The sequence below is a fragment of the Aspergillus alliaceus genome (genome assembly GCF_009176365.1).
Source record: "Aspergillus alliaceus strain CBS 536.65 unplaced genomic scaffold BDW43scaffold_33, whole genome shotgun sequence".
NCBI lineage: Eukaryota > Fungi > Ascomycota > Eurotiomycetes > Eurotiales > Aspergillaceae > Aspergillus > Aspergillus alliaceus.
In genome coordinates this window covers 1-11,914 of record NW_022474716.1, presented here as the reverse complement: position 1 = coordinate 11,914, position 11,914 = coordinate 1, and the positions used below count along the sequence as shown (strand labels likewise).

Sequence of the window (11,914 nt, the reverse complement as noted above, 5' to 3'; positions counted from 1 at the left end):
GCTGGTACATCCGCTCTGCCTCCTTCAGCTTGCCTTGGTCAGAGTAGAGAAGACCAAGATTGTTAACTGTAAAAAGGGTGGATGTATGGTCTGGACCCAGTGCTTCTTCAAAGCCTGCTAGTGCTCGCTGGTACATCTGTTCTGCCTCCTTCAGCTTGCCTTGGTCTCTGTAGAGAAGACCAAGGTTGTTGACTGTAAAGAGAGTGGATATATGGTCTGGACCCAGTGCCTTTTCACGGCCTGCCAGTGCTTGCTGGTACACCTGCTCTGCCTTCTTCAGCTTACCTTGGTCAGAGTAGATAATACCAAGGTTATTAACTGTGCCAAGAGTAAATATGTGGTCTGGGCCTAGTGCTTTTTCATTGTCTACCAGTACTCGCTGGAACATCTGCTCTGCCTTCTTCAGCTTGCCTTGATCTTTGTAGAGAACACCAAGGTTATTGACTATCTCAAGAGTGGATATATGGTCTGGACCCAGTGCTTTTTCACTGCCTGCCAGTGCTCGCTGGTACATTTGCTCTGCCTCCTTCAGCTTGCCTTGGTTAGAGTAGAGATTACCAAGGCCATGGAATGCTCCCCATGCCGCAGCATTGTCCCTTGAGACATCTCCATGACGCACATAATTCGCATGTGGAATAAGCCGCCGCTGAATCTCTGCATAATTTCTTTCATCTATTCCAGGAACTGCATATCCAACAGATATCAGAGCCAGTTCGCTCAATTGAACTAGATTCGCATTTCTTCTTGAGCTAGCAATGTAAAGACACCAGTCTTGTATAACTGGATGCATTGTGAAGCTTCCCTCTTGCGGCTTAGTCTCAATGAGGGAGAATCCAATAAGAATTTTCATACAATTCTTAAAGGTGAGCCCGGTGGGCGTAATGCTGTCAAACCAGGCTGGGGTATTTGAGCTATGAGAAGCGCTTTTTACTAACTCATACCAGATATCTCGGCTATCGAAATGAGCAAGCAGCAGTAGCAGCTCGGCTGCATCCGGGTTTTGCTTCTGGATCTTACGATATGAGATCATCCATGTTTGGAGCAGGTTACCCTGTTGGTACTGACGTCCAGGGCTCGATTGCGACTGTAGGTCGTACCAAGACTCTTCATAATACCTCAGGTAATCTGTGATGCTGGTTCCCGTTTCATGAATAAATGCCCCTGCGATGACAATTGCCAGTGGTAGCCCATCTAGACGACCGGTAAGGGCGAGAGTATCTATGCATATTAGTATCACTTCAAATCCATATGTATACTGACAACGTACCTGGATCACTCTCAACGTTCTTTATATTATTACCGATAGACATTCCACTGCTCTGTAAAAGTAACTGAATCGAATATTTAGACTCGAGTCTCTGGACTGGGAAGGACTTTCCAAGATCAGTTAACCTCCGTAGTCGAGAGGTAATGAGAATGGAACCATGGTCTGCTGTGGGGAAGAATTCACTGATGTCATATCCATCGCAAACATTGCTGCAATTGAGAGAGTATTGATCAATATTATCAAAAATAATTAGCCAGCGTGAGTTTCCTTCTAATGCTAGCCATTGCAACACATGCCTAGCTCTTTGCTCCACTTCCTCTTCATTAATCACTTCAGTTTTATGGGACTGTCCTGGTAATCGGGAGAAAACGGAGCTTAAAGATCGCAATAGAGTGCCCCGATCTTTGCCACTCAGCCAAAAAATAGTAGTAAAATCATTCTTGTGATCTCGAGCGAAGCGTACGGCTAGCTGTGTCTTTCCCATTCCACCGGGCCCGTGGAGAATGGCTACCTTTCGCAACTGGGGATTTACTGGCCGTAAATAGTGCCATAGGCGCTGTAGTTCGTCTTGTCGTCCCAAGAAATTCTCAATTACAGGCACTGCAGTAAGGTCAAATGGAACGCGAAACCGACACTCTAGAAGAGTAGAAATTTGTCAATACACAGACTGTTATATTCCGGATAACGAAAAGGGCGTAAGTTTGAAATTATATACCAGAGTCAGACAGACTATCCTGTACAGTCCGTGTTTGTTCGATGTGGTTAACCGAGATCACTGAAAGAAGCTCTTTGGCATACGCTGCTGCCACAGCCGCAGCGTATCCCTGCCAATCTTTGTTCTTATGGGAGTCCGCGTAATCGCAAATTCCACGCACCACTATACATGGATAATTGTTCATCAATCCTGCTGCTTCCATCTCCACACAATATACACCAAATTCACGACCTAGCTTATCTCGTAGTTGGCTATCCTTCACGACTTGGTTCGCGGAAGCAATCAGACCATAGTGAATAACAGGCTCATTGCAGTTTCGAGAAAGTCGTGGGATAGTTTTAGCTATATCACAGCCATCACAGGTCCTGGATTGGGGATTGGCATGATTATAGTCACTCAGATACAAATCGTCTAACTGAGTTGGACGAGCAAAGTTGGCAGCTCGTTTGGGTAAATTGCGTTTAATGTCCGCAAGAAAATCCGGAATTTGGCTCTCTTCTGTAAGGTGGTTCGCGTGCAGTTTCGAGAGAGCAGTAAGGAGAATCTGAGGCGGACGGTTGAGCATGCCTGTCCGCTGAAAATCACCACCACTTAATGCTTTGCCGTAATCATACTGCACCACTCCCCCGTGTGTATCTGTTGGTTTGCTGACCACAACATCTCCAAGGCGTATATCCGCATCTCTATTCGGCACCGCTCCCCCAACTCCGACCATCAGACCGAAGCGGATAGAGTGGAAACTGGATAATAACTGTATTGCTACAGTAGTGGCAGACGCAATGCCATATTCACCATTTGGCAGGCATGCAATAACAACATTGTGTTTCTTAATGCGTCCGAGGATGTATGCGTTATGGTCATTCGGTTGTACCGGTAAGTCGTCGTGGATCTCATCGAGCATGGCTCTCGCAGCTGCCATCTCCAGCGGTAAGGCGCAGATCCATCCGACCGTGTAATCGGCATGGGAGAGGGGGGCCATAGCTGCTATTATAGACCATGTATTGATCAAATCCTTGCGTTGGAATAGCCAGGTCTATAATCTAGGGAAATATGTAACACACGAAAGATGTTACCGAAGCCAAGTTTAAGAAAGCAATGCTGAAGTTGCTCGGGTGAGGAAGAGTTGAGAAGCGAGGCTGACACCAGGATTCTCACGACGGCGCTGGGGCCTGCTATTTTGCCCAATCATTTTCGTGAAATACAACAAGGATAATTGAGGCTGGAGGATTATGGATTTTGACAACTCACACCTCTATAGTGAAAAAGGTAAACACTGACCATAGACCATGCCGGTTACTAGTTGTAGTTAATAAAAACATGGCATGAAGAGGTTATTTATATCATTCTTTCTATCAACAGATCTCTTGATATATGTAAAGCACCTGTATCTAGATATTTATGGTTAGACGTTCCACGTTCTAGAGACTAGAGCAGGGACAGGCAAATCGGAATATCTGATTAAGTACCCGGACACTGGGATCACTACAAAACAAGGCTCTATGCTGCTCGTATCGCCTTCCTTTGTAAAAGCGACGATTCCTAAAGAGAACTGTTGTGATTTTAGGGGAAAGATAGGCAGAATGAGGCTGTATCAGCTACACGTACGTAGCCTACTGAGGATCGGATGCCATTTCGATAGATGCTCAATTCTATGGACGACCCTATCCACTATCTCAACCGCTTTCTTGTCAACTACTAATGGGTCAAGCCTTCAGGAAATGGAGTTCGGTGACCGGCCAAGCCACTAGAATCACGTGGTCTCATATAGAGTCATATCAAGAACTGGTTGTATTTGACTAAACTTGACTTCGAAGGTATAGATAGGAAGAATGACGAACCATGGCGGTGTCAAGGGGCGGTCAATTTAATTGCCTGACAGTACTCCCGCACGAAGGCATTGAATGTAATATTCACTATAGCAGTTCGATACATGTATTGTAATATTACAAGTGATAATGTACTGGCGCATACATGACGGCCTCGGAAAGAAGGTGTAGGCTCAATATTTTATCTGTGGATAGCGCGTAAGCTTCCTGAGCAGCATATTCTCGAGTGGGACCTCAATGTCATTTCCAAAGATACTCACCGATATTTTCCAAGGATCATGGAGATTTATCTACAAGGTATCTATATACATGTTGAGAGAATGGGATCTACACGATAGAGAAAGCGAAGAGAGCAGCAAACTGGGTACAAAGTGAAGGCGAGACATAATCATTCCATTTCTGGAAATCTTACAGATGGCTATGGCTAGCGAGGAACTCTTCGCCGAACTTATAGTCAGTATACCCCTCTGATGTTGCGCGTACATGCTGGCGGGATCAAACAACGCGAATGGAATTCCCTGCTGGACCCTGAAGGCCAGGTCGGGATTCGATATGTATGGCCGCCCAAAAGCAACCACCACACCTTATCCTTGTACTTGGTGCCCCCCGCGTCCCTTGCTGATTTGCCGTTATAGTTTCCTGCCAAAACCAGCCGGACCGGTGTTACCATAAGCATCAAGCATGAATTTAACACTCTCTTGTGGATCCTTGGTATCAGATTCACAGATATAGAGATAGGCCAGCTTGAAGCGTGCTAGTCGTGCGGCAAGGTCAGAGAACTGAGGAATAGGGTTTGACATACGCTGTACGGTCGTTTCCAACCGCATCGACAACAGCTCGGGTAACTTCGACCGCAAACCTCGATCGCTTTACAATGCTGCCACCCCAGGCATCACTTCGCTTGTCGGAAACGTTTTGGATGAACTGATCCACAAGATAGCCATTTGCCCCGTGGATTTCCACACCACCAAAACCGGCACGAGGAAAAGGCGCCTGATTGCCGGCACTCATCCACTGGATTCATTGGTAAATGTCAAATCCAAGTCTTTCTTCGCTATCAATACTCTTCATCCTCTGGATACGATTTATTTAACTATATTTCCAAAATGGCCGTCACCGTCGGTATTGCTGGTATAACTAGTAAATTCGCCCGTCTTGTGTTGAAGAACCTCCTCGAACAACCGGAGGTTAACATCTGGGGCTTCTGTCGCAATCCCAAAAAGCTGCCTGAGCACATCCGTTTATCAACCTGTGTGACCATCGTTGCAAGAGGTGCCGGTGACTCCAGTGCATTGCGTCACTTTGCGAAACGTTGCGATGTAGTTATTTGTTGCTATTTAGGGGAAACCACACTCATGACAGAGGGGCAAAAGCTCCTTGTTGAGGCATGCGACGAGGAGAATGCTCCCCGTTACATCGACAGCGATTATTGCATTGATTTTACGAAGCTCGAATATGGCCAGCACCCCGCCAAAGATCCCATGAAGCATGTAAAAGCACACTTAGAAACAAAGCAAAACGTTAGGGGTGTCCAGTCTGGTCGGAGCATTTATGGAAACCTTGTGGAGTGGATATTTTAGTGTTTTCGACCCTAAGGAGTGCAAATTATCTTTCTACGGAACCGGGGTCGAGGTTTGGGAGTCCACCACATATGCCACCGCGGCAGAGTATGCGATTGCTGCTGATCGTACTGCTGTTGGAATGCTTCACTGTCTGTATTCCCATGTTTTGTGAGGCCAATTGTCTGAAAAATGGCTGACAACTTTTGATTCCAACGTGACATAGTCCTTGGAGACCGGAAAAGCATTCACCAAATCGCGAACGAATTTGCTGAGGTTCACGGAAGACAGCCTGTGCTTAATAGTCTCGGCTCGCAAGATGACCTGTACAACACCATCCAGGCGGCCTTCCAAAAAGTCCCATCTAACATCTTTGCATATCTTGCATTGTAAGATTCACCCATGTCGAGAGAGTAAGCGGATTACTAACTGCCATTTTCAGGTTCTACCAGTATTATTGTATCAACGGACAGACATATTTGAAAATTGACCTGGACAATGCCAGGTATCCCGACGTGAAGCCCGTCACCTTTGAGAAGTTCATGCAACCTCACAAGCTAGTAGAATTACCTGATACCTATCAGAATGCAGGAGCGGATGCCTGTGTAAACAGTACAGGGTTGGGTATGTCTAATCACTCATATGGAAGGAATCAACAAATGTTTGAGTTGAAAGAGTCAGGCATGCAAAATATGTAACAATATATATTAACGCGGGAACAATACACATGAATTGCTGAGAAAGGAATATAAGAGCTATTAAGGATGGCATTCATTTCATAAGAGTTTTCACCCTTGACAAGTGCTTGGTATTCAGGGATTCGTGATTGTGGGTGAACATGCGAAGCTATTATTCCAGTCTGCTTTAGGAGGTGGAGATGTATAAAAGGACTGGACTACAGATTACATTACGAGGGTACGAGGGAGAATTCGGCGCTATACCGTGTCGGGCTTGGTATCTTTTCATACGCGGTAATATTACTAACCACGCTAGGCTTATAAAGCCATAGCGGCCCTAGCGCTGTCAATAAAATAGGTAATCAAAGCATTCCATGCGTTTGGCCAAAACCACCGATCTTGATGAAAGGACAAGCGACATATCTCAGTATACATGGATCGAAGGTAGCATGAACGGTGGAGGAAGCTTCCCAATCGATATCGTCGCTAGATATAGTACCTCCGCTAGCCCAGACCTACTCCCGCTCTGTGGGCATCAGGCTTCAGAAGGCGACGTGGTGTTTTATGCCTGAGCGCTCATGATCCATACTTACTGTATACACAATGTCGATTCAAACGTAATATATGGCCCTCGCACAACTCTCAAATGCCGCACATGAGTTCGAAGAGCCCAACATGTTCTATGTGATACAAAGCATATGCACATAGGCAAGCCCAATGAAAACCTATGCCTACACTTACATCAAGCTTCGAATCAGGACGCTTTCGAGACAGAAGGGATTCATAAGTAAGGGTTACTGACTATGTGGTATAGAGCCTTATTGTAATATAACCCTCCTTAGATATAAAGATAATGAATCACGCCATCGCAATGGTATGAATCAGACCTCGGCTGAAACGGTCATGGGATGATGCATTTATATTGCTCAGCCCCAATGCCATCAATCAATGCTACTGGTTATAGCTTAGGTCAACAACGACCTACCAAGCTCGCTGTCCCCTTCTAGATCCTCCAACTACAAACGCGTAAAAAATGACGAGCCGGTAAGACAAAGCCTATCGGCGGCAGCAAGAAAATTATGAGGTGAAATCGATCTCTTGGGTCTCCACGGCTACATCCGACCGGTACCGAAGCGATCCTTCTCTGTGTGGCTAACCGATTGGCGCAATTTATATTCATCTTGCAGGTACTACTAGTGACATACCGTCGAGCAGATATGTCCTCACCGTGAAACACTAGTGAATATGACCGGACGGAAAGGAATTGATCGACATGCTTGGCTAAATATGTAATCTCCGCGCCATACATATTTTCCAGCAATAAGGATGGTCTTGGCGGGTGTTTATATGCCAGGGACTTTCCTCGCTCTTCTGTGTGCTACAGAGCTAATCAACGGAAGGGAAAAATGAAATACCCTATTGCATACGCGATTACTATTGTCGTACCCCTGTGCCTTGCGACGGATATCTATGTCTCCCCGACTGGGTCGGATACCGCTGCGGGTACACTAGAGGCACCCCTTCGATCAATCCAATCGGCAGTAGATAAAGCAACAGCCGGCTCTACTGTTTATCTTCGTGAAGGAACCTATTCACCGACGACGAATATCCAAATCACAAAAAGTGGCACGACATCGGCTCCCTACGTTCTTCGGGCTTATAACGGCGAGAAAGTTACGATTGATGGGGAGGAGCTCCCAGGGTATGCCTTCTAAATCCCGCTCTGTTGCTACAACTAACATCCATAGAACGCCAGCTGAGCTCAACGGTTCCCTCGCGAACAAGGACCGTGGAATCCTGCATATTCAGGATGCCGAATACTGGGAGTTTTACGATCTTGAATTGATTAATGGGCCGTATGGTGTCTACGCGCGTGATTCATCGAACAACCACTATGAGCGTATCATCACGAGGGATAACTATGAAACTGGTAAGCGTTGTTTGTGTAGAGAAACGGCCTACATTGTTAACGTATGGCGTAGGTTTCCAACTTGAAGGTGCATCGTCTAACAACTCTGTCTTCTATCTCGACTCCTACGGGAACCGTGACCCTCGTAAGAACGGCGAAAGTGCGGACGGGTTTGCTTGCAAGGAAGGCTCTGGGGAGGGCAACGTGCTGCGTGGTGCGAGATTGTGGAACAACGTTGATGACGGATTGGACCTATGGTACTTCCATCTCTTTTCTTATCTACTAAGCTCATTGCTAATCTTTGTAGGGAATTCAAGTCAGGCATAACAATCGAAGATACCATCTCCTTCGGAAACGGATACAACAGGTAGTTTTCATCCCGCTTTCCAAGAAGAAGACCTAGCTAATTATCTTAGATGGGGCTTCTCGCCATTCGAAGGCGATGGCAATGGTTACAAACTCGGTGGTGGCAATGATGCCGACATTGGTCCCGCCAACCACGTTATAACTAACTGCATCGCGTTTGGAAACTCTAAGGATGGCTTCACCGATAACTCACAAACCGGCGATTTTACCCTCACCCGTAACACGGCCTGGAACAATGCCAAAGTTGGCTTCAAGTTCAACACGGCTGTGGCTACCTTGACTCAGAACATCGCGGCTGAGAATGGAGAGCAGCCCACGGCTCTGAGCAAAGATCAGGTGTCGAAAGAGAACTCGTGGGATAGCAGCACAACTTGGGGTAACAGTAGCTTTATCTCAGTCGATGCGAGCTTGGTACAAGGGGCACGCAAGACCAACGGAAAAATTAACCCTAGTGACTTCTTATTGCCAAGGTCCGGGGAGACAATTGGTGCGACTACGGCTTGGACTGAGATGTAGTCGAATATGGCCCAATTTCTTAATCGAGGATGGATGGGGATGCAGTTGTTGGCTTATTTAATAGCATCTGTTCTTCTTTATTTGATCACCTAACCTGCACCGGTATGTGCAAGACTCTCCGGAAGCATTCTACAAGGCTATGTGTGACGGGAATAGTGATTCGTATAGTCGTACTCAACACTGGGTTAGGGTTTGGACACAACCCGGGCCCAACATAGCCTGCGGTGGTATGAGAACAGGGGGAAATTCTTTTGTCCGCGTTCAACAAGCATGAAAGCGTATTAGATTTTCATCTTTGAGGATACCTTGCTTCAGATGCACTGGCAATATAGCAAGCCTCTTATTCATCCCATTGCTCGCTATAACTGATAAACTATAGTATATGAAATCTTGGAGCTTTATATGGAGCTCATTCCTACTAGAATCATCATTATTTTCTTGATGCTATAGCTATCTTATCAATACCTAAACGCTTACCGGTCGGATCATCCTAATGGCCCGGTCCAATCAGGACCGCCAGCTGGAATCCCCAGCCAACATGAAATATATGTACAGGACTTTTCAAATCGGTACGAGTTGATGATGCAATACTTTTCGAGCCTTATAATAAATATAGCTCACTGTAGATTTAGAATCTCCTTACAACTATAGTAAGCGTAAAATATGGATCTTCACAAGGACAGAACGAATACAGTGAGCTGGATAAATGATCATGTGACCAATTAAATCCGATGATTTTTCCCCGTCAGACAACAACAGTAACACTCCAGGCTCTTGTCTCCGTCAAGCAGTCTACGGCCCTAAAAATATATGTTCCCACTTCATGGATTTGGATATTCTCTGTTTCAACATAGCAACGCTGATTGCTGGGGTATTCGTGCTTGACTATGGAGCAGATACATTCCTCGACCACACTGTTATCGTCGGACGGCGGCTTGGCATATCGCCGACCCTAGTTGCTCTTCTGACAGCTGGAGCTGAGTATGAAGAGGTACTGCACCATGCCCATTCCCCATACTCTTTTGTAGTCATACTGATAACATTCTGTAAGCTGGCTGTAGTTATTGCAGCAATCCTGCAACACCGCAGCTCCCTAGCCCTTGGCAACCTAATGGGATCTGCGATTGCGAGCATCCTCGGCGCATTCTCGCTGGGTCTTCTATGTCATCCTGGTAACATGGAATTCGATAGTAGCGCAAAGATGTATACTGGGATTCTGCTTTCAGTCACCACCCTGTTCGTCGTCCTGGCCTTTTTTAACCTACTGAATAAAGTTACGGGTGGGATACTCGTCGCTGTTTTCGCCCTCTATATTATCTCTATTGGTTATGCCATCTATAAGGGTATTACTGACCCTCCTCAGATGTCAGACAGTGACAGCGAGGTTGAAGTATTCACTACTGATGAGGAACGACCAACAGCCTCGGGCAGCTGGACGTCAGCTCCAGAGAGTTCACCTCTCTTGGGGGGATGCGAATTTAAGACAGGAGGGTGAGAACGAAAGGCTTTTACGGCCACTTTATCAGCACGTCTTCCAACTGCTTGTTGGCCTATGTGCGCTTTCTTTATCCGGGTATATTATAGCTCATAGCGCCGGCACCATCGCGGACTCCTTCAAGCTGTCGGGGACTGTCTTTGGACTCACTGTGATTGCCTTTGCTACAACCCTTCCTGAGAAGCTACTTTCTGTGCTAAGCGGCTTTCGCGGGCAAGGGGGCATTGTGGTTGCGACCACAGCAGGGAGCAACATATTCCTGCTGACGCTCTGCGTCGGCATTGTTGCTATTGCGGGAGTTCCCGTGAACGGAACGGATACATTTGTCCTTTTTGACCTCGTGATAGTTTGGATGTCTGCTTTATGCTTTGTAGCGGTTGTTTTCCTCGGACCGAGTCGGACTGCTGGTCTGGTGTTTTTGGCTGCGTATATCATGTTCTTGGTCCTTGAGTTCACAGTGTACAAACACTGAGTAATGGCATTCCTTGTCTTGAGCGCTATTTTCTCATCGGTCAAGGAAGGGACACAGAAGAAAAGCCACAGGATCTTGGCGAAATGTATCACCTACCCGGACAATGGCAGGCAAAGTGAGATAAACGTCTACACGCTAGAGCAGTGGCTTGAAGCGCCAACCAGCCGGCCAGCAAAAAGCGCATTTTAACTTGCATGAAACTTGCCCTCGAGAACTCTTGTGGGTTGTCCTGACCTTTTTCGCTTTTTGGGCCTCGTTAACCATTCTCTATATCTTTTCAGCCATGGAAGAGTATCGCGAGATAGTCGATATGATCGGATCCAGCCTGACTCAGCGCGTGCTACCTAAATTCCCGACTAGGATTATTCATGCATTTCAACGAGTGTGGTTGGAATATATTACCCTATCGATCGAGAAGAAATATTAATATTCCTCTACGAGAAGACTCTGATAACTCACTAGGTTCAGTTAACCATCCTCGCGATGCGGGGTACCTGGTAGCGACATCGCTGAAATCTTTCCGAAGCTGAGGGGCTGCCGATGGCGTGAGCCCGCAGCTCAATAACACAATCACCATCCACTCTAACGACATACAGCCGAAAGCAGTCCGGTATTCATTGAATTCGTATAAATGGAACTAGTATGGATGCTGGAAATACGTTCTTTACGATCCCCCCCTTTTTTTGTTTCTACTTCTTACCCCCAAACCTACAGACAAGATGACCAAGACCTCGGAAAAGAAGCCATGGATTCTCAATGCCTTCGCTATGTTTTCCCCCGGGCATCTGTCCCCTGGTAAGTCTTTTTCTCGCCTCTGTCTCCTACCGATTTACCCTGCATTCATGCTACGGCAAATCACTTTGTTGCGCGGTGACCGATTCTCCCAATCTAGGGCTCTGGAAGCACCCGCAGGATCGCGCCGGTGACTTCACCGACCTCTCCTACTGGATCGAGCTAGCAAAGGTGCTCGAGAAGGGGAAATTCCACGGCCTATTCCTAGCAGACCATCTCGGAATCTACGACGTATACAAAGGCCCAGCGAACAGAGAACCCGCCTTGTTATCGGGGGCTCAATTCCCAATTGGCGATCCATTGTGAGAAACTAACCCCCC

General features: G+C 46.6%; 6 protein-coding genes across 6 annotated transcripts in view; 4 read left to right on the top strand and 2 right to left on the bottom strand.

Moving 5' to 3' along the window:
- BDW43DRAFT_320638 (Pfs, NB-ARC and TPR domain protein) overlaps positions 1–2,961 on the bottom strand; it is a gene marked incomplete at both ends in the record, with an annotated part of 4,324 nt that extends 1,363 nt beyond the window's left edge. The window contains 3 exons of the mRNA XM_032049116.1: positions 55–1,218; positions 1,268–1,901; positions 2,044–2,961. Coding sequence (XP_031898404.1) covers positions 55–1,218; positions 1,268–1,901; positions 2,044–2,961 — 2,716 coding nt within the window. The remainder of the gene's footprint in view (positions 1–54; positions 1,219–1,267; positions 1,902–2,043) is intronic.
- A 1,476-nt stretch (positions 2,962–4,437) lies between these two features.
- BDW43DRAFT_312793 (uncharacterized protein) lies at positions 4,438–4,819 on the bottom strand (the record flags this gene model as incomplete). The annotated part of the gene is made up of 2 exons (XM_032047438.1): positions 4,438–4,562; positions 4,618–4,819. The coding sequence occupies 2 exons, from the start codon at positions 4,817–4,819 to the stop codon at positions 4,438–4,440; spliced, it is 327 nt and encodes a 108-aa protein (XP_031898403.1).
- A 95-nt stretch (positions 4,820–4,914) lies between these two features.
- On the top strand, positions 4,915–5,760 carry BDW43DRAFT_301532 (NmrA-like family protein; the record flags this gene model as incomplete). Its single annotated transcript, XM_032045063.1, has 3 exons — positions 4,915–5,328; positions 5,405–5,519; positions 5,594–5,760. The coding sequence occupies 3 exons, from the start codon at positions 4,915–4,917 to the stop codon at positions 5,758–5,760; spliced, it is 696 nt and encodes a 231-aa protein (XP_031898402.1).
- A 1,690-nt stretch (positions 5,761–7,450) lies between these two features.
- On the top strand, positions 7,451–8,835 carry BDW43DRAFT_301531 (putative pectate lyase; the record flags this gene model as incomplete). The annotated part of the gene is made up of 5 exons (XM_032045062.1): positions 7,451–7,746; positions 7,793–7,974; positions 8,027–8,210; positions 8,261–8,320; positions 8,370–8,835. The coding sequence occupies 5 exons, from the start codon at positions 7,451–7,453 to the stop codon at positions 8,833–8,835; spliced, it is 1,188 nt and encodes a 395-aa protein (XP_031898401.1).
- Positions 8,836–9,658: 823 nt separating this feature from the next.
- On the top strand, positions 9,659–10,802 carry BDW43DRAFT_301530 (sodium:calcium antiporter; the record flags this gene model as incomplete). The annotated part of the gene is made up of 3 exons (XM_032045061.1): positions 9,659–9,826; positions 9,887–10,225; positions 10,323–10,802. The coding sequence occupies 3 exons, from the start codon at positions 9,659–9,661 to the stop codon at positions 10,800–10,802; spliced, it is 987 nt and encodes a 328-aa protein (XP_031898400.1).
- A 719-nt stretch (positions 10,803–11,521) lies between these two features.
- On the top strand, positions 11,522–11,900 carry BDW43DRAFT_312790 (uncharacterized protein; the record flags this gene model as incomplete). The annotated part of the gene is made up of 2 exons (XM_032047437.1): positions 11,522–11,597; positions 11,695–11,900. 2 exons carry the CDS (start codon positions 11,522–11,524, stop codon positions 11,898–11,900), a joined length of 282 nt encoding a protein of 93 aa, XP_031898399.1.
- Positions 11,901–11,914: the final 14 nt, after the last annotated feature.